This window comes from Salvelinus namaycush, chromosome 22 (assembly GCF_016432855.1).
Source record: "Salvelinus namaycush isolate Seneca chromosome 22, SaNama_1.0, whole genome shotgun sequence".
Taxonomy (NCBI): Eukaryota; Metazoa; Chordata; class Actinopteri; order Salmoniformes; family Salmonidae; genus Salvelinus; species Salvelinus namaycush.
Window position 1 is genome coordinate 15,825,468 of NC_052328.1, and position 26,587 is coordinate 15,852,054.

At 42.5% G+C, this 26,587-nt stretch overlaps 1 protein-coding gene across 1 annotated transcript in view; it reads left to right on the plus strand.

Annotated features, from left to right (window-relative positions):
• The first annotated feature begins 865 nt into the window (after positions 1-865).
• Positions 866-26,587, plus strand: part of LOC120017608 — a 30,608-nt gene continuing 4,886 nt past the window's right edge. The window contains exons 1-6 of the mRNA XM_038960472.1: positions 866-1,148; positions 10,293-11,128; positions 19,638-19,799; positions 24,116-24,281; positions 25,117-25,250; positions 25,439-25,560. Of these exons, the coding sequence (XP_038816400.1) occupies positions 1,070-1,148; positions 10,293-11,128; positions 19,638-19,799; positions 24,116-24,281; positions 25,117-25,250; positions 25,439-25,560 (1,499 nt within the window). The 5' untranslated portion in view covers positions 866-1,069. The remainder of the gene's footprint in view (positions 1,149-10,292; positions 11,129-19,637; positions 19,800-24,115; positions 24,282-25,116; positions 25,251-25,438; positions 25,561-26,587) is intronic.

The following is a 26,587-nucleotide window of genomic DNA, read 5'->3' on the forward strand; positions in this document are numbered from 1 at the left end:
AACAAGTCTGTCACCAATTGGATGGAAACTTAGCTAGTGGGATAAAATGAAGAATCTTTCAGCAGATATTATTTTGCTGTCAAAGAAGATTAGGAACTCTACTGTGAGGCAGACTGGATCATCCAATCCATATTCATTTGCTTTGGTATTTCCTGGAGCATGTGAGTCAATAATGAAAGACAGAAAAGCACATTCTCCATTCTGTCTCTATACTGAGAAACAAAAGTGAAACAGATCTGTTTTATGATAGCATAATTGACACATGATGCAGATCTCCCCCCTCTTCACTTTTCCTATGACAAAGTGGTGACCATTTTAATTGAAAACAATCACAGTAAGTTACTTAATTGTTACCCAGATATTATTTGATATTGAGATAAAAATGGCTGCATTGGACATTTAAGAACATTTCCATCCTTCTATATATTTCAGTGAATAATACTTTATCTGCCAATCGATCCCCTCTACCTTTATCTCTCTCCTATCCATCTGTTATTATTTTATATGAGTCCCTGGCTTCTCCCTAGTCTTTTCCCATCCTCCCCCTCCTCTCTTTCTTCCTCCCTCTCTTCCCTCTCTCCTCCCTTTCTTCCCTCCTCCTCTCTTTCTTCCCCCCTCCTCCCTCTCTTCTCTCCCTCCTCCCTCTCTTCCCTCCCTCCCTCCTCCCACTGGCTGGCTGCCACTCCTCCCAGCGACTCTGTGCGTGTTGTCGGTTGAGGCCGGCCCCTCTCTCTCCTCTGATGGAGGAGTGAAGCTCACTGACACATACAGACGCAACACGCCACAGACAGGCAGGCTACCAGACAGACTGGCAGACAGGTAGGCAGCAGTCAGGCAACATGACCCAAACAGGGAACAGCCTCAGCTCTGTGACCTGTGACAACAGATGCCAACCACAGAACTGAACACTGAAGTTTACATTGAGAGCCTCAGAGGAGCTGGAGTAAGCAGAAAATAAGACAAATAACAAGACGGGATGAGGAGTGCTTGACTGCTGTTTTTTAGGCTGAGGAGGAGGGAGTATTTTACTAACTTTTTCTGCAGTTTCTGAACCTCTGGAATTCCATTCATGAGCCAGAGGAGGACTAAAGCCAGCATGGTATTCAGCTGGCAGAAGTCCTTTGCCATTCTGACCCCCTGGAGGAAAGGTATAGTACACTTCATGTAACCTGTCTCTATCTCTTATGCCATCACGATGTCTCATCCTACCAGCTGTCTGTAGCAGCTGGATTTGCCAGCACAAATTGTAATTTGAGTGTCTGCTGGATGTGTTTTTGTGGTTGGAGACAGAGGTGTAATTTCAGGCTGAAGGTAGAGGGTGTCTTTAGTTAACAGCAGTGGGCTTTTATGGTATCTGGATTTTAGGAGACTAATTGTCTCATCACATGAACAACTCCTCATATCCAAAAGCAAACATATATTGACTCACATCCACATGGACTTTTCTCAGTAAACAGAGGAGAGTAAAGTGGTCGCGTTACCTCTTTGGTAGTTGTATTAAGGACTAAGGATGCATTTTGTGGTAGACTTAAAAGGCTGCAAGGGCAAGACAACACATTTTCTTTGCTGTGAATCTGCAGGTGCTAAATTCAGAACTTTACTGACTGAAGAGAACTGGACTTGATACAGTATAAATGGTCTCTTGATTAGAATAAGCAACAGTATGCTCTTTTATTACATAGCCTAGCATGGTTCTATTTTGAAGCCCAGACAAAACAATTACTTTTGCTTTCCAATGTCAATAAATGTAATTGCTACCATTGGGGAGTGACATATTTTTTTAAATCCTAATTTGTGTACCATCTGTTTGTTATATACGCCCCAAGCTAAAGCGAGGCATCTTGTACAGACGTGCCACGAACAAGTAGTTTGACTCTTCAAGACTGAGCAGTGTCATGAAATAACAAAACCTAACGGAAAAGGGACATTAAAAGTCTGTGCTGTGGATCTGTTCTAAACAGGACTGTGAAACACGTTCAACCCTCATCCTCGTGTCTGGAGAATATTATATTACATATGGTAATCAGCAGACTAAAAGCTTTATGTTGCGTGTTTCAGGAAGAAAAAGTCTAAAATATCCTGACACAAAAACAAAGTGATGTTGTTTTCAGGACGTGTTGATAGTCACATAATCTATGGGGCCCTTATGATACAGTGTAACTCCTCATTCTTCTTCCACTCCTCATTGCTCTGCATTCCAAGAATCCGCCTCTATCAGATAGCGATCTCAGTTTATGTACAGTATGTCCTCCACACCTGTTGGGAAGGATTGTTCCCCCCAGATCCTCAATTTGTTTTGTCCTGAGACAGAAAATTCCCAGCATTGTTGTAGATGTGAAAGAGCTTAGACCCTCCTTGGCAGGAATCACGTTGTTTGTCATGATCCTGGGGTTGGAAGAAAAGGCCCATTGTAAAGATAACGCTCACATTGTGAACAGTACATCAAGACAAGGCATTTATTGGTCTATTCTCGTGATGTCCTATTGTTGTCATTTGATCGCTGTTTTAGTTCACAGCAAGAGGATTGTCTCAAAAACTGATTGTGAATTAGAATGACATTGTAATTCTTCTCGGGAAAAAGGAGCTAACAATGAGAAAACGTCCTTGGCTCTATCTTTGTGCATAGTTTCCCTGAGCAAATACTTAGTAATGTTTGACTTTTTTTTTTTTTTTACATTGTAGCATTCCACAAATCAAGTGTCCCTTCTTCCTCTCCCCATATTCATCACTCTGACTCAGAAACAGGCAGAACGGCACTTAGTGGAATTCACTGCTATATGGAATCATCCTGTTTGGAAAGGGTGACAGGAGTGATTCAGATCCGGAGGAATTTGAGCACCTGAAGGGAGTGACAGAGTACTCTACACATTTTCTTCAAATATGTGTGAACTGTGTCTTGATGCCCTATTTTCTCCAGTGTGATCCTGCCACAATAATTAATGATGATCACAATAATGACAACACGCCTATGCCTGTTAGTGGTTGGATTAATTGCCATTTCATAGGGTTATCTGTCATAAAAATCTGCATTCCGTGGATTACTTTTGAGGATGGATGGTCAGCAAAATCATCCTTTTCTTTTTCAAGAGGTTAAAAAGCCAATGGCTGTGTCAATATAGGATTCATTCATCCAACAAAATTGGGAATTACCTATTAAAACATATTCATGTTGATTTGCGTTCAATTAAGAGGTAAACTGAGTTGGTTGGTGAGGGGGATTGTGGGAGTGTTCAAACTCCAGACCTCCTGTCGGAGGGAACTGGCCCCAAGGAGACTTTACTTGCGTTAGCGCTCCTGCACATTCTTGTCTTATCCTAAGGGCGTCCGATAGTGGGGAGTGGGGAGCGGGGCCCCTGCTAACTCCTAGCTCACGTTGATAAAGGGAGTCTGGGATCCCTCCTCAGGGTCGACGCCACGTCCAAGGAAGAGGTGGAAAGGGAGAAAAGATACCAGGCCTGTGTGTTGAGAGACATGCAGCTGAGAAGAGACCTGGTTGGTTTCCTTGGGTATAGGATGGGCAAGAGATGGGGGGGAAGGAGTGAGATGGAAGTTGTGTGGCGGTATTTCACACCTCATCAGATAGAAACCATATGTCCTGTCACCTGAACTGCAGTGGAAATTATGTTGGAAAATGTTGTTTTCTATGGGTCAATTGAATTATAATTGTGTTGTCCTAGAATTATAAATGTGGCTCTTGAGGATTCACCTCCAGTTACCATTACTTCATAAACAACTTAAGGGTGAAACTTGCAACAACAACAAAAAATTATGATAGTGACTAAATGACAAGTAGCGGGCATGAAGGTCTACCAGCAGGCTTGTGACCACCCAAAGTGCTAACAGAAAATGGACATTCTGCTAAACCCCCCGGCTGTAAAAATTGCAGGCTTGTCACAGCCTGTTTATGACCTTTCCACTTAGAATCCAAGGAACTTACTGAATGAACAGTTTAGCCCAGGGCTTACACATACCATCGCCCAGAGCCTGACCCACTGGGTGAATTCAACGTCTATTCCACGTTGGTTTAACATAATTTCATTGAAATGTGGTGGATAAAACGTTGATTCAACCAGTGTGTTGCCAGTGGGGAGCTAATGTGCCTTGCCCTTCCATTAGGAAGAGCACACTTGGGTAGATAAAGTTATTGAGGAATACGCACTTTTCAGTGAGTGGAAAACAACTTCAGTTGTAGCTCTTCTTGGCCTAGTTGAAGCAATGGGAGACTTTCAGTTCAAATGTACATGCTCAGCCTAACAACAATCTGTCATGCTCTAGTAACAAATCATCTGTTTGTTGGGATTCCAGCTTCTACCCTTGAGGGAGAGAGCAGTAGTGGAATGTTGAGTCTGCACGTACACAGGTCAACACACCTCAGGGAGGAGCCGTGATATATAATGGAGGAGACAATCACACACGCACACCCACACCGCAGATGAGAGGGACGGATGTCACCTCTCCTTACAGCACATATTTTAGCCACTCCCGATCCCACCAGCCTCTGGCAACACACTGGTTCTGGCTGGATGTGTTTTCCCTCTGTGAGGGAGTGACAGCCACCCAGGAGCTTCAACCTTTGTTCTCACAGCAGAGTGGAGGCTCCAGGCATTTGGGAGGGCAGCAGGGCAATCCATCTGCTTTATCGAAACTCTCCTTTAGTGAGATCATTGCGAAGTTGATTTTCAAATGACTTTTTTTGGTTGGCCAACCTGAACGACAATATTATACTAGACGTCTGGGATGTTAAATTAATGTTGCGGCGAAATGTCTGACTCTGTCATTTCTGACAGAAAGGAGGCTAAATACGAGTCTAGCGGGGCGGACAGTGTGTAGCCTAATTACATGTGTGGGGTTACTCAGCCTTGCTGGAAATGGGCTGACTCCACTGAGCCTGTTCAATTACAGTGTAGGATTTCAGATCTGTTTTGTCTTTTCTATGATGACACCTGGAAGATGTTGACACCTGCTTGGGTGTAAGACCTGGTGATTTGTGGGATCAAACCAAGCAGATTGTGTCACAATGGCAGAAGTAGAGTTACATGGTTGAATAAGCAAGGTGACTTCAGTGTGTAATTAAAGTCACTCTGGTCCCATGTTTTTGTCTGCTGCTAATTCAGAGGAACTGGCAATTACTGCATTTATAAAAATGTTACGTTAAGACAGCATAGACAGAGCAGAAAATATCAAAAAGTTTATTCTCACAAAGAAAGATTGTTGTTATTCTCATTTCTGGAACAAATGTCTCTATTAACTTTAATCCATTACAGAATGTTTTTTATTCATCTCCAGCATTTATTAATTTCCACATTCTTGGTTTTGAATATAAATTCCTGGTGTGTTCAGTCACAGAAAAATAGATCCGTTTCTCTTAATGTTGTTGATTGAGAAAAGATGGCTTGGATAAAGGGACTTCACAACTGGTTTACTCTAAGCTTAATCTGTGTAGGCAACCTGAAACATAGCAACATTTGCATGTTTGACGTTACATTTTAGTCATTTATCAGACGCCCTTATCCAGAGTGACTTACAGGAGCAATTTGGGTTAAGTGCCTTGCTTAACGGCACGTCAACATATTTTTCACCTAGTCGGCTCAGGGATTCAGCCCAGCAACCTTTCCGTTACTGGCCCATCGCTCTTAACCACTACACTACCACTTCGGTTGGCTATTGAGTGAAAACCTATAGCCAAAACCAGTTGACCAAAACCTGGTAAACTTCTCCAACTCAGTCATTCCAATACTTCTTCTGAAAGATAAGTTCTTGACTAAAGAGTTTGTGGTCGAGGTTATGGAAGAAAATGGAATGGAAAATAGGGTCTCTACACAACTGTATCTTGTTTGTATTTTACAAAACACATAACTCCACTATATTCATACTCCTGATTACTTACAATATACTGCATCATTCACATTCGAAGCTGCCTGGAGCTGGGTGAGGTGCTGTTTGATCTCTCTGAACAGAGAGCCAGGTCTCTCGGTGGTTAATTGAAAATCCAGGGGGATTTGGATGCAGATTGTTTTCTCCTCATGGCCAACGGCGAACATGTCCCTTCTTCAGCAAACCCCTGTGCTCAATTACAAGCCCAGCACTGCTTTAAAGACGAGTGGATATCAATACCTGGGTTGTTCCACCAATTAGGTGCCTTTTGAGGTTTTATTTCACCTACTTTTAATATACTATCATAAAGAGCACATGTTCACTTAATAAAAAAATGAGTTTTCCCATCTCAAGAAGTTACATTTAAAAATGACTATAGTAAGTGCCAAACAATGTCATGGGGTTGACGAGTTCATCTTAAATCAGCCATAAATCCCCTTGTGACAGGGAGAATGGAAGCTTTTTGTGTGCAACAGGGAGAGGCAATTGAATGCAAACTTCACAAAAACATTTCTAGCCTGTCTATCTATTGGTAACAGGGTTAATGTGTTATGCTCGACAAAATACCAGAAAATGGCCAAAAAGAGTAGAACCAGCTCACCTGCTTTAACTAACAACAAAATACCTAGGGCTTTACAATGGTGGTGAAAACATGGAGAAATGTTGGGGTTAAGTGGGTTAAAATCCTCCTAGAATTCACATACAGTAGGATGTACAGAGGGACATATCAAAATGCAGAATTTTGGCACTTTAGCAAGTCTTTATTCATATTCTAAATCTGATTCATTGAATTTTCCATGTGGTCTATATTAAAGGGCACTTCATTTAATATAACATGCTTTTAAAATGTAATATTTGTGCACAATTTCTACATAAAATGTCAAAAGGACGCAAAAGGCACATATTTCGTGGAACGACCCACCTAGGAGGTCAGGGAACTTTTAAGTATAGAGTAAATGACTGCTTGTGGGAGTAATACATTAGCTGCTAAACATTAAGGCAATGTAGTTTACAATTTTATTGCATGTTAAAGCAAGCTCGGAGGAGTTATTTTTTGGGGGACAGTTGGGGAGCTTTAGTTTACAGTATAGTAAATACAAAAATGTTGTAACTTTCAACCCAAAATACAACAGCCTACATATTGTGCAGTATGTCTGTCTACACTCTTAGAAAAAAGGGTTCCGAAAGGGTTCTTCGGCTGTCCCCATAGGAAAACACTTTTTGGTTCCAGGTAGAACTCTTTTGGGTTCCACGTTACATGGAACTCAAGAGGGTTCTACCTGGAACCAAAAAGGGTTCTTCAAAGGATTCTCCTACTGGGACAGCCGGAGAACTCTTTAAGGTTCTAGACAGCACCTTTTTTTCTGAGAGTATATAAGATGAAGTGCAGTACAGTAGTTGTTATGCAGGAGATCATTAGTGTTGCTCTTTAACTATCTACTCCTTCTTATCTGTTACCACTGTGTGAGATACACCAGTTCCCATTACACTCCTGTTGATAACACGACTGACTGTAGCCTGACTTGATAAAGCCAATTAAGAGATAGTCAGGGCTGTGCTGCTGGAGAGTTACACATGGACTGCAGTCTCTCGTATCTCCCCAAGGGACCACAGCCGTATCAAGGCTTAGGGAGCTGCTGTAAACGGGTATGCATGTGCTATTTCTTAGTTGTTTTACAGTACAGTCATACCTTGAGGACCATCCTAGACAACCATTTACATACTTCTGATTGGACTGCTGAGGGTTCAGGAGTGTCCATGCTGTGTGTTCCTCTGGGAGTGCCAGGGCTTGGTTAAATGTGTCTTTCAGTGTGTTTTTAAATGTGTTATTATTTTTTTTATTTTATTCAGGGAAGCACCATATGATCCTGTATGAGCTTGGTTTGGGACTTAGTGTAGATGCTGGATCAAAGGCTGTATACTCCAGGGACATGTTCAAGAATGACTTACCTCAGAAATAACCCACACTGATACTAGTCTTTTATCTGATGTTGTTTGGTCATCTTGGGCACAATAGGGCCTGAACAGTGTCTAAATAGTTGTACCTTTTCTCTGACCACGGTGGAAAAAGTAATGTGCTACATTTTCCCGCCATTTGAAGGAAACAGGAAATACATTTCCTTGCCTCCTCTGCAAGAATTTGTTTTGGGAATACGATGTCTTGAGTTGAGCTAGTGCAATTCTTTCCACATGTAACATTAGCACTATGGGAGTGGCATGAAGAAAATACACATCTCATTCTAATCAAGTGAGACATACCAAAATGACGCATGTGCAACACATACAATTATGAACACATAAAACTGGGGATTCGAATGAGACGACACATGTAGGCTACACTTTACTGTATATGCAAGTATTGTCTTCTGATACTAATGTTAAAGTTAATGCCCACCTTGACAGCACTGAGCAAAAGTATCATTTATGAATCTTTTCAAGAGGCTAACTTTGTGATCTGGAAAACCCCACGTAACCTTTCCACAATACCTTGATTCACTAGCTTTGGCCAATATCGGTACATGTAAAATAACTGGGAAAACACAGACATTTTGAATGGGAAGAGACCTGAGCCAGAACCAAGTCTGATAGCATTTCAATCTTATTTGGTCCTATCATTGTTTTGGCAGAGCCACTATCCATTCCCAAAACAATATTATCACAACAGATTTTTTTTCTCATGAAAAACATGGGTGCGTTTTGATTTTTGTGGATGTTATTCACAGTGAAATAAAAAAAACTATGGGTTTTGTTTTGTGAGAAAAAGCTGCAAACAAACATGGTAGAGGTATCTCCAGCTCATATACCCCTCTGAAAGTCAAACTTAATTCCATACTAAAATCATTAAATAAAGCAATAACTCATTCATTTAACTTCAAAAGGAGGGAAACCGTATCACTGTCATGATTTATTACAATGTAATTGACTGGCTGCTTTTATATCTGACACGTCACCGTCTCCAAATAGTTTGGCAGTTGATGTTTTAATAAATCGTGGTGGTTACACCTACTTCCAATCAGTTTTGTGTACTCAGCTCAGCTCAATGACTCATTTCCTGCCAAATAGGTTTCGGGTATATAACGCAGCCTGAGCTCCTGTGAATTTCATTATTTATCCTCCTACCCATGTCTCTTCCCCTCCAATCACAATGTCCGCCTGCCTCATTTCCTAACAATCAGAGATGCAATTACCCTATTAGTGTTTATACTTAAATGGCCCGCCACAACTCCTTAAGTAGGCATCATGTTAGAACGTTTTGTTTTGTTTCTGTGAGTGGTACTGGGATTCAACTTATATTGACACTCAAAATACTTTAGTTTTACTAGTCTTTTAGTTTTCACAAACGTGTCCTCCAACCCCCACCCCCTTAATAAAGTTCCCTCTAAAGTGAATGAAATCACTGGATTTATAACTTTTTAATCTCAAATGTCCATGGGCCAGATATTCAATTTATACAGTGGGTATTCCCCAAACCTTCTTTATTGTTGAAGTTTGATCTAACAATCTACTATTATGTTACACCAGAAAGGTTTATGGGTTAGATTTGCAGCACAAGGCTAAACCTTTTTAATTGAGTAATACTAATATTTAATTAAAACCTCTTCACTGCTCAAGGATATGGTGGTATGTACGTTTGTTGTTCTGGAATTCAAGGTAAGTGAAAAAAAGAATGTTTGATTGACAGCGATGAGTATCAGATTGCACGTGGCGAGAAAGCGGAGATGTCACATACGAGTGCCCCATAATGGTATTAACTGGACCTTAAGATCAAAGCTGGACAGCCCAGTGTGTGGCACTGACAAATAATGTGCCCTAGGGTATTTGTGTACCTCCGAGTTGAAGAATGCTGGATGGTATAAAACCAGTCCTCAGGTTTCACAGGAAGATCCTCAAAAACCTCTTGGATCTATGTTTTGACAGTACATCTGTGTCATTCATGGTCACAGGAATTGGACATGCAACTGTGAGTCTTTTGGAATAAAAACACCATCATCCCGCTTACACAAGAAGAGAGATTTTTTCAAATGCTTGAGTCTACCCTCTCAACTTCTATGTCTTACATTTTACTCTTTGACATCCACTCTCCCTAGGAAAGAGATATTGTAATTAGGTGTTCGGGATGTTCACAGATATTCTATATTCTATAGTCTGTTGTCAATAAAAGTAAAAAAATGTAATCTGAAAGAGTTAACTTTGAAAGAGTTAGCATTCTGACATAATGGTATTTTCGGAGCCCTTAGGGTACTGCTATGCAACACTTGAAAACTGGCATTCACTCAAGTATTTATTTAGCATTTTATTTCATTTCATTGGGGATAACTGAGTGAAATTCAAGTGACTTGTGGGAACATTCGAAATAGGCAACTCTGGTAATGCACAAAAAAGTCTGTTTTACTAATTGTGCTTCTCATTATTCACAGGAAAGGGGGACAATGTGCTGGAAAATGAGGTTATCCTGACCAAGATGAAGCTCTTCAACAACTTCCATGAGAAGCTCCTTAACAACGCTGTTGATTCTTCATCCACTATCGCCATGTCAGTTTCTGAGCAGGACATCTCAGAGCCTGTCAAAGGCTTGGAGGGGAATGCTGACTTGGATAACATGCCTGGACAGTCCCTGATGGAGTCAAGCTCAGACTACCTGTCAAACATTTTCTCAAACTCTCAGCTTTCCAGGCTGTACAAGTTTGAGTCAGAGGACTCTGGGGTGGAACTGCCCAGTGGAACCAACTCTCCCTCCACACCCACCGGCTCGGAGCAGAGCTTTGTGGTCCACAGCCGGGAACCCTCCTATGACTCCTGTAACCTCAACACTCCTGTCCCTACCCCAGATCCACTCCTCACGTTTGACCAGTGCTCTGACACCAAACAAACAGAGGATATGAGAGACACACCATGTATGACTGCAGACAGTGCTGTGCAGGAGTGTGATATGGTGGAGTCGAGGGCTGAACTCAACACAGAAGTTGAGAGGGTAGACCTTCATATAACTGAGAAGGACATAGACATGGAGAGGACCCAGCACACAGCCTTGAGGGACCCCACTGAGGACGATAAAGGGGGTTCAGAGCAGCTGGGTGAGAACAAGGCTGTAACTGAGGGGGTCAACTCAGCAAGCACAAAGCCCAGGAGACAGTGCTCTACAGGGGCCTGTGACGATATGACAGGGGTTGACTTTGAGCAGCGGCCTCTGAGGAAAGGCACGACGAGTGACAGCCTGGAGGAGTATATGGAGGAATGCTGCAGACTGAGTGAGGTAAAGATATCCCCCCGCCCACTTGTTATTTACTCACAACCTTGGCTTCTCCCAGGGCTGCATGTAAGTCCACAGATATTCCTAATGTTTTATATTCTGTTTTATGTAGTATCTATAAAGTGTTATTTATGGGGAAACTATTCCTGACACAGAGCGATGCCTTAGTGCTGTTGTAGCTATGCCATCTGTGTACTTTCATCTGCAACATTAGGTCTGTTGAACAGAAGCAGGTACCTTGTGCTTCCTTTTATTTATATTTAACACATTTCCTGCTGTCTTTGTGCTTACAAAGTCAGTGAGCGACGGCAATTAGCAGGGCTTGTTTTGGCTTCCTCCAAATCGGCAGGGACTTGAGGAAAGGCCCCTTTTGGGTGGTGGACAACAAACATCTTTACACTCCCTGTCATTATCTCTAATTACCAACCCTTCCCAGCCTCTATGTCACCAGCTAATCACAGAACCTCTAACGACAACAAGTCTCCAGGAAGCTCTTTCTATGGGCAGGAAATTGGGGGAAATTGTGTGTATTTTGAGAGAAATTATCAACATTGTCTTTGAGATTTCAAGAGAGTGCTAGATTAAAACTAAGGTGAATCAAACCTCTAAAAGGCACTAAATTAGGCAATAAAGGTGTAGACCACATCACATTATTGCAATAGGAAAATGTCCTACAAGTTGAGGTTGAGATTAAAGGGAACAATAACTCATCATAAACCCCTCTTTATGGGTAAAAAAAAGAAATACAGTATTCTCATACTGAACCGCCATGATGGCTATGACCTCAACTTGTCCTTGGTGAGATAGCTGAGCAACAAAACGCTACTTTACCCATTCATAATGGCAGGTAGAGGCACGTTCCCATAACGAAAGCTTGCCAATGAGAGCGGTGTTTTCATTCATGTTTGGGAAAAAAAATCATTTTCTTTTTCATGTTCCAAATGAGAAAACAGTGTCCTCTTGCGGTGCTGCACCTGACAGCTGTGGAGCTTTGCCAACCAATAATAACCTGTTTGATGTGCTGCTCAACTCATCACTATCAGCACTCAGCACTGTCTTTCATACGGCGTCAAAATGCACCTTCATCTGAATGTCTTGATGATTTTGGTTTTGAGTGGAAATGAGAATCACGATAGTGAAACAGTTAATCTGACTGAAACACTTTGATGTTGTTCCAAAAAAAGTGTTATTCATTTTTATGTGTTATTCATGGATTTCATGAGGCAATAAGTGATACTATGTGCAACAAAAGTTAACATTTTTGTTGGCTTGAGTAAGCCTGGGACAGTTTGGTGTGCCGTCTCAAGCAAGCCAAGGTGAAAGTGATGCCCATGACATCTATGACCTTTTGACAATTTCCCAGGACACAGATGGCTATCTCTTCAGATCATATCTTGGATGACACCAGAGCTGGTAGTTGATCTCAAATCCTTTACATGAAACATACCATTTTCATCAATCCAATATTAATTAATGAGCCAACTAATCAGTTATAGAATTTGAGGTGGCCAAACTAGAAAAACTAGGCCGGACTTCAAACCCCACATCTCTTAACAGATACTTCCCCATCTCTCCCTCAAAGGCCTTTCACAACAATGTCACATTCAAAAGACCCGGTCAAGACAAGGTTGTATTATGGCATACAGTAGGGGAATCTAAACACATGGCCCGGTTGCATACAGGCTGAAAGGAAAGGTGGAGAGAGCATGTGTTACAGTGCGGGGGCTTTTATCATGCTGCCGCATGTCACACAGCACCTGTTCATCTGGCTGTGGGGATATTGTCCTGGATAACCAGCCAGCTCCCCCCTTTCTCTCTCATCTGGTTCCTGTCGCTCCCTGGAACCAGGGCCGGACGTCCTACCTAGACGCATCACACAGGTGTCAAATTGCTCCAATTACTCATATAGTTACCCAGATAAAACCCTTTGATAGCCCTTTAACGGACCAGTCGACTGGCGGCGATTCTTTTTGGGGGCCCCTCCGTGCTCTACTTTAGGGGTGCATTGCTGACAGGCAGTCCGGTGGTAAAACTATTCATCATCATGGAGTTTGCTAAACCTCATTGGCACTTGGATTGGAACCATTGCTATGGTCAGATTGTATGAAAGTATAGCTCTTTGGCCATGCACACCAGAGGTGGGTTTCGCTTCGAAAGAGGAAGGCATATGAGGAAATAACTCTGTACCTACTGTAAAAGAAGATGATGGATCTTTGATGTTATGGGGCTATTTTGCTTCCACTGGTCCTGGGGCCCTTGTTAAGGTCAACAGCATCATGAACCTTAGCAAGTACCAGGAGATTTTAGCCAAAAGCCTGGTTGCCTCTGACAGGAGGCTGAAACTTGGCCGCAAGTGGATCTTCCAGCAAGACAATAACTCCAAGCACACATCAACATCCACAAAGAAATGGTTAATTGACCATAAAATCAACAGTCTCCGGACTTTAACCTTATTGAAAACCTGTCATTCAAATTGAGAGGGCCGTCCATAAGCGCAGATAAAGGATATCAAGGATCTGCAAAGATTCTGTGGAATGGTCTAAGATTCCTCCCTATATGTTCTCTAATCTCATAAAATGTCTTATAGAAAGGCTCAGTGCCGTTATCCTCGCAAGGTGAGGTATTGAATTGTATTGAATGGTATTGAAAACAGGGGCGCCAATCATTTTGAACCCTATCTTTAAGATTTTTTGTATTACTTGTTAAACAAAATCTCTTTCTCTGAACAACTGTATTAGTTTAACACAATATAATACGTTTATTTTTTTTTGCATACAATATAGGGCAGTATTTGTAATATTTACAACTTTATGACCGGTGCCAATCATTTTGGAACTGACTGCATTTCACCATAAAAAGAAAACATTTATCATATGGATGTGTTTAGCTATCCGTCTGATCTCATGCGTGCAGGCCTCTATCCTTAAGGGGAACCACAGGGCATTCAAAGCATATTTCCCCGTGCTTGGCTACCCAGACTCCTTCCTCCAGCCAAACTCTATGCCACGCCTATGGACGTTAGTTTATTCTCCATTTCTTCTCCGCACTGAGTCTGGATCTGAGTACCTCTCTGACCCGTCACTGAATGCGAACACATTCAGGGCTGTCTGATTGGTCCAGAAACCGATGGGTTGGGCCAGAGCCAGAACACAGAGGTTTTGAAATTCATTATTGGCTTTGATACTCTGATTGGTTAGAGACGATCCACCGCTGATGACTTTATTTTGTACAACCCCCCTAGTGCCCCTCGTCACCACAAATTACTTAAATGATGGCAGTCTCAGACCAGGGCCGGCCTGCCCAGTAGGCAGGATTAGGCAGCCGTCTATTGCGGCAGATTGACGGGGGCGGCATTTTCCGAGCTAACCTGACCAAGACGCACCTTCAACAACACATAAAACCTCACATAATTCTGCCCCAAAACAATGACAATTTCTCTCAACCAGTGGCATATGGGTTTTGTGATGAGCGCTGATGCCGCCCTGTGATAAGCAGTGGCTACTTTGTCAAAGGCAGGGGCATAAATGTTTTGGCTTGTCCATTCCCAGCACGTCTCTCCAGGATGCTGTTGGAGAGTTGCATCGCTGCAAATCAGGAATAATAAAGCCAATGCAACTACCTGGTTTACAAAATGGTAGGCCAACCACATGGATGGACATTCATACAATTCCATTGCGGGCTGACACTGTAGGCTACACCCCAATAAGCACAGACAGATGCCAACGTCTTTTGGATGTCTTTTTTTTATGTGCGTTCAGGACCAGCCTCGAACCAATTATAGACGTCCGTGTTTGGTTCAGATTTGGTGTGGTCAGACCAGACTTGATTTAAACGTCCACGGACTGTGATTTTTGTTCCGGTCTGGACCAAATCATAACCAATCATAGACATCAATGTTTGGCTCAGATTTGGTCCGGTCTGGACAGGCCTCGATTTGGTCCAAAAATAGACGTCTATAAATGACGTCTTTCAACTTACATTCAGAACTGAAAATGAACCTGATTTCAACATCCGGAAAATTCATATTCTAAACGTCTGGAAAATATGTATTTTCACCTTTAATTCAGAACCTAAATGTCTGGAAAATACTTTTTTAAAATTTATTTTTTATTTTTTACTTACTGTGAATATTCTAGATATGTGGGGAATACGAGGGCAGCAAATTTCTCTCTCTCCCTTAGGGGTGGCAGAACAGCCAGGAAGTATGTTGCGAACAACAGAGCAGCGGAAAGAATTTTGTTTGAGTCGTCAGGCTATATTTCCCCCTCTGTTGAAGGATGTGTGGAGCACTGTGAAATATGATGTCATAAAAGAATGAAGACGAGGGGAAAGACGGCAAGCCCTGCTAATTGAAATGGTGGTCCTGTCGAATTCCGCAGCTGCAGCCCATAAGCATGCACATGATATACAGTACTAAACACTTTCTAGGGGTTTCATATTCATTCCACTGATTCATCTATTTATGATGAACTGACCTGTGTTTATCGTGGTGCTCAAGACATCTGTAGAGTATGTGATAGGTGCTGTAAATAATATTTAAGTCCAATGTCAGGGATTGCAATGGGCCATACATTACTAATATAGCTGCTGAATTTATGGTAGACACCCAAGTACTTCCATGGGTTATTGTTGGCAGGTAGTAAGACAAACTTAAGTAGACCAGAGTCTTAGTGAGGTGTTGTTGGTGGCTAACAGAGAGAGGTAGCTAGCATCATTGGGGTTGTTAATCTCACCACTGACCCATATTGGCATTATGCCATACATTCTGTCTCTCTGTAAATCCTCAAGACCCCCTTTTCCTGTCAGCACAGACACACAGTGTGTTCCCCATAGAGTGCCAATGGAGATATACAACTCTCTCCCTAGATTGTGTGTGCTGAAAACAAATGGGTCTTCTGGACAGAAAAGCAGTAAACGTGTACAGCACATATCTTTCTCCCTATCTCTGTGTGCTCCTCACATCTGGCACCACATTCCTTTCTAACACTGTCATGTTTAGGAAAGTATTTTTGATGCGGCAGACACAGTGGAAATCTCCAGAACCAAGGCCTGAGGAGAGCCTCAGTTCTTCACAACAATCGTTGATATCAGCATATCATGCTCACATTTTCTATGTTTATCTAGAAAAATATTCAAATCCTCAAATTCACATTTTTCTCATTGTCAAGGCAACGGTTGGTCTTGTGTATTGGCTTCGGAAAAGACCTACCCATAGGTCTCATTTTAACAAATGCACCTCTCCTTTCTCTCTATTTCACACTTTCACAACTTTGAAGGAAAGAGCCAAGTGAGAACTCATTCTCTAACTAGGCCAAAGCCTGGCATTTTATCTGCTAGCCAGCGATTCCCACGTTTGAAACATTGTTACCCCCTCAGAACCTATGGGGCCAGAAGAAGCTCTGAAAAGGGGTGGGGGCATTCCCGGACCACGAGCGGTGATAAAATCAGTCCCACCCTGCGTCCATCACCGCCGTAGCCGATCTGAGTAAGACCTTTAAAAAGGCTACGGGGCCAGACGGAATACCAGGACGCTTACTCAGAGCATGCGTTGACCAGCTGGCAAGTGTCTTCACTGACATTTTCAAACTATCCCTGACCCGGTCTGTAATACCAACTTGTTTCAAGCAGATCATCATAGTACCCATGCCCAAGAACGCTAAGGTAACCTGCCTAAATTACTATCGCCCGTAGCACTCATATCTATAGCCATGAAATTCTTTGAAAGGCTCACATTTACACCATCATCCCAGACACCCTGGACCCACTCCAATTCACATACCACCCCAACAGATCCACAGATGACGCAATCCCTATTGCACTCCACACTGCCCTCATCCACCTGGACGGAATATGTTGGAATGCTGTTCATTGACTACAGCTCAGTATTCAACACCATAGTCCCCTCCAAGCTCATTACCAAGCTGGGGAACCTGGGACTTACTATCTCCATCTGCAACTGGATCCTGGGCTTCCTGACGGTCCGCCCCCAGGTGGAGCGTAGACAACAATCCATCTGCCATGCTGACCATCAACAACGGGGCCCCTCAGGGGTGGGTGCTCATGTCCACATCACTAAGGAATTAACATGGTCCACACACACCCACACAGTTGTAAAAAGGGCACGACAGCGCCTCCTCCCCCTCAGGATTCTGTAAAGATTTGGCATGGGCCCTCAGATCCTCCAAAAGTTCTACAGCTGCACCATTGAGAGCATCTTGACTGGCTGCATTGCTGCTTGGTATGGCAACTGCTTGGCATCCGACGGCAAGGCACTATAGAGGGTAATGAGTACAGCTCCCTGCCATCCAGGACCTCTACCAGGCAGTGTCAGAGGAAGGCCCACAAAATTGTCAAAGACTCCAGCCACCCAAGCCATGGACCAAGTCTAGAACCAACAGGACCCTGAACAGATTCTACCCCCAAGCCATAAGACTGCTAAACAAGACTCCCAAATAGCTAATCAAATCTCTACCCACTGGTGCTGTCTATTATCTATCCTGTTGCCTAGTCACTTTACCCCTACCTATATATACACATAGCTACCTCAATTACCTCGTAACCCTGCACATCGACCTAGTACTGGTACTCCCTGTATATAGCCATGTTATTTTTACTCATCATTGTTATTCATTATTGACTGTGTATTTATTCCTCACGCCACTATTTCAATCATTTTTAAATATTTTTTATCTTTAACTTTGCATTGTTAAAAAAGGACCCGTAAGTAAGCAATTCACTGTTATTCTACAACTATTGTTTACAAAGCATGTGACAAATAAAAATTGATTTGAAGACTGCTACCTGTCCCATATCCTCGGCCCATGACTTACTGTGTGTGAGGAGGAATCTCCTCCTTATCTTAATGAGCCCCCGTAAAACAGAGCTGGGATGGCCAGGTTACAGGCTAGACTAAAGGAACAGGCACCTGATCACTGTCCACCCGACTGATCATCGCTGAGACCCTGGTCAGACACCTGCATGTCTGGGGAGATAAGGGGAGAGCCAGGACAGTACTGGACTTCTCCATGAGTCATTGACAAATGCTTCAAAACCACTGTCTGGGAAATGAGTAGCCGGTCAAGACTGTGTGTAATGTGCAGAAGGTTCCTTTTTCCGTCAGAGGAAAGAAGTGATTTCAGTTCTCCTGACTGTTATGAATTTGTGTCCTATTGTTTGGCCTGCGTTTCCATTAGTGGACAGGTTCGTTACTGGAGTTTCACAGAAGTTGCACGGAAAAGCCTTCTGGGGGGAGAAAGGCTTCGCACTGAGCTTACTTCCTGCTTTTGTTGGGACACTGTGTGAAATGTGGATGATTGTATAAATATTTGCTCAAAATGTCCTTTTCATATTTCTGCAAATGTGAACATCTGCGCTTCTCGGGCTAACGGTCACACCATAAAACAAACATACAAACAATGGCACACAGCCGTGTCTTTGTGTTCCCACACCAGTGCGGTCATAAGTTTGAAGTTTGAACAAAATCGGCAATCACTTGACTTCTGCTCCAACCCTCTTAAAGGGCACTACGTCTGTTTTCCCAGACCTTTTACTTACCTATTTCCATTTGGCCTCATAAGCGATATCTTCACATCACCATGTTTAAGATGAACATCTTAATGGGAATATGTCCATGGGAATATAACAACCAGCCACCACTGCCATCAATCAAACGACTACAAACGTATGCAGTGCCACTATGGTATGACGAGAGATTATGCAATACAGTCAGGATAATATAGTCAGCATAATCCCTTCCAGACTCGACTCCTCCTGGTCAATGTTGACATGAAGCTAGGGAAAGACTTAGTGGCCCACGGCAGCAGGGGAATGCATTTAGTAGTAAAACAAACTCAACTGATATGGTTAACATGTAACAAGTCGTAAAATATCCCATAGGAACATTCCTGTTTAGATAAAAATGTAATGAAATAAAAATGAGTTGAATACCAGAGAGGATGGATACCCTCCCCAGCAGGTTACATCATCTAACATCACCCTCTTGTTAAATCCACTGATCCTTTTAGGCATATGATGCGGAACCTTTAAGGTGATGTTATGACTGGACCCAAGAATTTCAGAGAACGTAATGTTTTTTTTTTAATCACACATTAACTTTTTGGTGGATTAGGGACCAGTCAATGGTTTAGCCTTTTATCAGGCATGACAAAGGAATGACAGAGCGATATAAACCACTGGAATCATTTGACCGTTTACCTCAACAATAGATTGCAGCTCTCTCTCTCTCTCTTCCCCTCATAAAAACACTCAGTTGAATTACCTACAAGCAGTAGCCCAGTAAATCCCATTGCTTACTGGTTACCCATTGTAAAGATAAGGAACTATACAAACAACACATTCTTACAACCTTTCCTCAGAGAACATGTGGTAGTGTCTTGAAACAAAATCTGTACATTTCACATCTAGTTCTCAACCGTAAAAGTTAAATTAGCAGCCCTTCAGAGCCCTATGACCTCACTAAGCTCACCAAACCCTCCTCTCTTTGGTTCTTCAGGTCCACCAGGCCAGCTCCAACCCCCTGGGCTCCGGACTGGGCTACCTGGAGCACATCTGCCAGCTCATCGAGAAGATTGGTCAGCTCCAGGAGCACAACCTCAGGCTGCAGAAGCAGATCTGTGGTCTGCAGAAGGATGGAAAGATGACCAAGAACAAAGAGGTGAGTCACATACTGTACAGACAGTACTATACAGTATCATCATCAGCATACTCACATAGTGATTCCTGTCATTGGTGGGCACTCTGAGAAGAATCTCCATTAGGTTAAAGCATCTGGATTGGATTTATTGTCTTATTAAAAAAAGAAAGAATATATTTTATCCAAAATAGGCTTCCGCCATATTGCTTTTACATAACATATACAGTCTTGTCAGATCAGGGAGGGCGAAGAGAGGAAGCACTGAGATAAAGCTTGTTTATGGCCAAACCATCTCTCTCAATGAGTTAACAACGTGAATGTTCTTAACGTTAGGGTATTATGATTTATCTCATTTACGAAGCTCCTAAAACTGTTGTAAAAACACTGTAAAAGGCCGCTGTAGGTTGTGTAGGACAGACCCAAGATCATCGGTCTTTGATTTGCAGTTGACTGCTGTCCAGATGGTGCAGAGATAGCCATACATGCCTTGAAGTGAGCGATTAGGACCCACAGGGACGGACTGGCCAATTTTTGTCTGTCTTTAGCCCAGCGGGCCTGTTTAAATTGGGATTTTAGTGCAGAATGCTCATTATTGGGCCTATAATGGGGGCATCAAGGAAAATGAATTGGCCGATGTGGGGACCTCGAGACAAAAAGAATGGCCCGGTATGGGGGCCTCAAGGAAAATAAATATCGGTGTGTTAGACATGCTACGTATCATTTCTGGTCTCAGTACGTCCTTGCTCACTCATGCTGTCCCAGTGTACATTTAGCTGTTTCCAGAATGGCAGTAGGATGGAAGTGGATGAAAGTGTATTTAATAAATAGACCAGCTGGGTCCAGCAGTCTTTAAACATATGAGGTACACATTTAGGAAAGTCCTTATAGCATGGCAAAGAGACACCTTTATGTTTATATCAATGTAATTAATAACAAGCACCAGGGGCTTTTCCTGCCACCTGTTTAGAGAGAGCAGAGGAGTTAGGGTCTGTGGCTGGGACAATGGTGCATCATTCATGATGATAACTAGACTACCTGAAAAATCAACATCTGAACCCCAGCAACATCATACAAACAAGATGATTTACCAGAATTGAAAAATAAATAAGAATTATCCGTTTATATCTGAAAGGATGTCCATGTTAGCTAATCATATTCTGTAGCTGTAATATCACTGTCTCACAGCTATTCAAAATTAGATATAGATAAAGGTTCAAACAAACGTGGCTATGAAAATGCACAAAGGCGGGTCCAACGTCAGCATTAAAATAGGCCGATTTACGTTTTTTGTTTCTCTGTAGTAAGCACCATTTAGAGTAGCATTCCAGTAAACTCTCATAAAATAGCTAAAAATCTTCTCAGTTAACAATGTATAACCTATAAAACCCCAAGGCCAGCTCTCCTCACTCTTGCTTTCCGCTCCCAAACAGGATGAATAAATTGGCTCTGAATGTAATCTTACCAACGCCAGAGAGAGAAAATACCATTGGTTATTTATGGATTTTTTTTAAAGTTGTGCCGTTGTTTAAAAAAATCTGTATGGTAATAACATGGGAACATGTGTGAAAATGAATTGAATAGAAAATTAGGAATGTATAGTTTAGAGTCCTAACACTACCTCAATTTTATGTTTCAGTATCGGTTGAACCCAACTCAACAAGTGTTCATAGTTAGTCTTTCGGAATCAGCTCAACACAAGAAAAAAAAACTGAACTTGGATTTGAAAAACAACAACCCAGACTAGATTTGGGTGACACCTTATTGCATTGTATTCAACTTTGCCCCCTCTCTTGTGACATTTGCCTGTGCTTCTAAAGAAAAGTACTTTGGCATTGTGTGGATGTCTCGCTTTCCTTTTGAGACTTTGGCACAATACCGGAGCGGCTATGTTCAGGGGGTTTCAGAGAGCTTGTTCCAAACTAGCTCTGTCAGTTTGGGCCTGGGGGCCGGAAAAGCTTTCCACTGAAGCAAAGGGTGAGCCCAGCAGGAGCCTACACTTCAAAGTCTTCAAAGAGAGAGAGAGAGACAGTGAGAGAGGGACAGTGAGAAAGGAGCATTGAGAGAGGGACAGTGAGAGAGACAGTGAGAAAGGAGCATTGAGAGAGGGACAGTGAGAGAGGGACAGTGAGAGGGACAGTGAGAAAGGAGCATTGAGAGAGGGACAGTGAGAGGGACAGTGAGAAAGGAGCATTGAGAGAGGAACAGTGAGAGAGATCCCAAAAAGTGCTCATTCAAAAACAACCACATGCTCTCTAAAAAAACAAAACTCTTCAACAATCTTAGCAGGACTTACAATTCTTTAAGGTCACCAAATTCTGATTTGATTTTACCTCGATAATTATAATTTTCCATTCAAATGTAAGGTGTAAGGTGTGGGTGTCATTCTCTCTGGGCCCAATCCGGTCTTGAAAGATGTGCACACCATTTTCAGATGGTTTTGAGGACCACAACAGCTGTCCTCCCAAGCGTTTAGTAATAATTTCCCCTGCTGTGAGTGTTTCTATGGTTAGGCCACAACCTGAAACATGTAGATGACACATCAAAAGGATGAGCAAGTCAGCTGGGGCACATCTAAGCCCCATGAATGGTGGTGCTGACACCTATGGTTCCCTGTGCCTAGGCCCATCTACCCCACCTTTCACATCAGCACCAGGGTCACTGCTGGGCTCATTATAAACACAGAGACCCAGACAATTGCATTAGAGCCAACCTACCACGACCAGGGTGGTTTGGGGTTTCTTACGATCAGTCAGATGAACTGAGATGCACAAAAACATATCTAGAATCAATACTAGAATGGAAGAAAACGAATCAAGTTTCTAATGTGAGCAATGAATATGAGCTCACTTGTCAGGCCTCAAGCTCCCCTTTTCCTTACTCTAAAATAAGTACTACCTCAGACAAAGGAGCCGTCCGAAGGCTGTCCCTGGGTTATTGAGAAACGGGATGTGATGAAGGGAACATTCCAGAGCCGGAGTGTTCTGGACCTTCGCTTTTCCCCTGAGTGCACAGAGACATAATGCCTCCAACAGTTTAATCCTCTTCTTTTGGTCAGAGGTCAAATGCCTGGTGTGGGCGGCCCTCTGAGTCCCCAAAGGTGGGAGCTGCCTCCTTCTAAGGGCTAAGTACACACAGCTGGGGTGGTCCTTGGAGAGGGCAAAGACCACCCCTTCTCAGTAGAGGGGGTGTCTTCACAGAGGGGAGAGTGTGGTTGTGGGTCCAGCGGGGATATCAGACTGTGGTCAAAGTTCAGTCAAAACTAAAACAAAGCAATGGAGCAGGATTTCAGTGGTCATTCATCATGCCATGCTTACCCATTTTACAGTATAAACGTCTAGTGGTTGCATAACAGGCCATTCAGAGTCCAAATAAGGAATTCCGGGAGAGAGCACTGTCCAGAGATTATGTTATTTTAGTGTAGAGTTTGCACCATGTGTCCAGGGTAGAGGTAACTTCAGTGCGGAGAATGAAATTATTTTGCACAAGATTAGGAAATGACTTCACCTAATGAGTCACTTGGGTTACGGCTCTGGGTTCTGAAGTTGTGCAGGTGGCGAGTGTATAACATTCACGTGATGAAAAATCCCCCTACTGTAAAAGTGACACTACAAGTTTGATTGTTAACAATGAAGCAGGAAAAAACAACTCTCGTCTCCAGGCTTTCATCTTATTCCATTTATGCTACTGCTGGGCATCTGCGTGGTTTGAACTTCAACAGGATTTTACGTTAGCGTGGATGTGACGTCCAGAGTTTCCTCAGCTGGGATAAACGGATGAGAACTTTTTCCAACTCTAAACAATGACTCGGGAAGTCTCTCTGATTTTTCTATGAACTACCATACATGTAACTGCATAGCGCATATGTTGTAGGCTTATGAGAAAAAATAGCTAGGCCTACTTCGGTTAAGTTGATGTAGAGTCTTGAAGTACATTTTTTTTAGGTTAGGTTGCCATAAATCCAACTCAATCTTGAAAAGAAATAGGAAAATACACACTCTATGCATGAAAACAACAAATCAGGTTTTTACGTTAAAGTAAGTTTAAAATAGTCAAACAAACTCAGATATCACATAACATTTTGGCAGCATAGAAGGCCCAAAAATGCAAGATTGTGATGGCCAAAGCACATTTTCACTCTTTGTAACAGGTGGTTGCTGTCTGAGTCAAGTAAGTACTGTTGGAGGACCCTTGACCCATGAGTGAGAAAAACAGTAAAACTAGATTCTGATTGCAAATACATTTAATATGCAGTGTTTTCTCCAAGATCATTGTTTTGATGTGGTGGTTTGTCCCTCCTACTAACAGTCCTGTACCCTCTCTTCCTGTCTGTCCCCCAGGACTTCTTCCTGCAGCACTGTAGCTGTGGAATGGCCGGCCTGGCCTTTCAGGAGCAGAAAAGACATTCCAGGAGTGAGTTCCTGACCACATCCATGAGTGGCACCCTCTCTGACCTCTCCACCATCCCTGAGGTCACACGTCACACAGGACTCACAGCCATGAGAGGTCAGTTAACTGCTTAATAACATGATAACAACCCATAATCAACATCCAGTCAACTCTCCTCACTCAAAATCCAATGAATATTCCATACATTCTCAAAAAGTGTTTTTGGCGCAGTTTGACAGTAATTTCATCAGATGTTTTCTACGCAACCCTTTCGTTTCCCTCAGAAAACCAGTGTATTATTTCATTGGCAGGTAGATTAGCACTTAATAACCTGCTCCTGCGGGCCTCATTCAGTCACACACAACGACATAAGACCGAATTAAAATACATGTTTCCCCAACGTTTTCCTGAAACGGATCTAATGGGTTTATTAAAACATTATGAGTGAATCTTAGGTTTCAAAACGTGACCGGGTGACACCCAAGGTGTGTTTTCGCTTTATCATCTCACATAACATTCCAAGCAACGCTAGTCACCCAGCAACAGAGTCATTTCGCCAAATGTTTTTACCCTCCTGACAGTACGGTGGTCCAGAGGAGACCGCAAAATTATTACTTGAGCAGGAGAGGGAAATTCCTGGCATTCTGCATATGGAAGGAACATATAACGTACAATGGATTTAGGAATTTCTTGCTCCTCCAATAGGCAGGATTCTAGAAACTGGAGCTGGGAAGTAGGGGGATGGCAAATGGTCCTCCCTGTACTGCGATAACAGATTGAGGGGGTGGGGAGGTTGAGTGGGAAGTGGTGGCAGGGCGAAAACAGGGGGTCCTCTGGGACAGCTGATTCACATCACCATGTGTCATAATAGTTTCCCCCACTATGAGTAGTGAGTGGTTCCAGCCCTCATGACACTAATTCATATCATATCTCTCTCTCCTTCTCTCTATAGAGAGTGACCAAGGCGGATGCCAGCCCCTGGTGCCCCTATTTAGGAGGGGCCTGAATCGGAGGAGCTACACAGAGGGAGAGACACGCTCCTATCTCTTTGACAGTACAGAGGGTCTCTCTGCCCCACACAGACGGGTGAGTCACAAACATCCCTCCTCTGACTCACTGGGCTGTGCACAACAGCCTCAACCCCTGTTTGCGGTCCAAATATGTACATCTGCACAACACAATGTTACAGTAGATTTAAAAACACGCTGTCCTGACCAAACAGTGGGGAAAGAACCAATTTGTTAATGCTGAGATATGTGTGTTTGGTTGTGTAGCTGAGTGAGAACTACACATGGGGCAAAGTGAAGGATCTGGTGAAGAAGACCAAGCTGAGAAACCAGAGCAGACTGGGACAGACATCTACCTCCCTGAAGAGATCCTGTCCACAGCTCTACTGGTGAGGACCTCTCAAGAAACTCTATACTCTAAAGTCTATTCTAAAAAACACTGTATTTCTTCCTACAGTATTTACAGTACAGTATTTCTTAAACACACAAAGAAACATTAGGATTACCACGTTGGAAATGTCCACAAAACATAACAATCAGGACTTGGCTGTTGACTCAACTTGTCGGCCATTTGAGATGGTCTGTTCTAGCTGAAGAAACTAAAAAAAGGTCACTAAAGATAACAGCTGGAGCTTGTTGGTCCTTCAAAGTTGTGTGAACATCTTGAACTGATCATGATACAAGAACAGAGAAGTCAAGTTGTAATTAATCACAGCTCTCTTTAGTTTCATCATCTTTTGTGGGTGTGTGCACCTATTAACTTTTAAATCCTTTAGACTTTGTAGAAAGAGGAGTTCAGACTTTCATTGGCAGTAGGTCATGGGTTGTGTTTGTAGAATGACTCAAATCTTGCTTTCTAGAAAGAAAAACACTGAAAATACTGAAAATGTCCGACCAACTGATATCATCTTACCATTTAGAGATAATTACTTAAAGCTACAATATGGGCAAAATTCGCATCGAAACATGAGGTATACAGTACCAGTCAAAAGTTTGGACACACCTACTCATTCCAGGGTTTCTTTATTTTTACTATTTTCTACATTGTAGAATAATAGTGAAGACATCAAAACTATGAAATACATAACCCCAAAAAGTTTTAAACAAATCAAAATATATTTTATATTTGAGATTCTTCAAAATAGCCACCCTTTGCCTTTATGACAGCTTTGCACACTCTTGGCATTCTCTCAACCAACTTCTTGAGGTAGTCACCTGAAATGCATTTTAACTAACAGGTGTGCCTTGTTAAAAGTAAAAATGTGGAATTTCTTTCCTTTTTAATGCGTTTGAGCCAATCAGTTATGTTGTGACAAGGTACGACGGTTGGTATACAGAAGATAGCCCTATTTGGTAAAAGACTAAGTCCATATTATGGCAATAACAGCTCAAATAAGCAAAGAGAAACGACAGTCC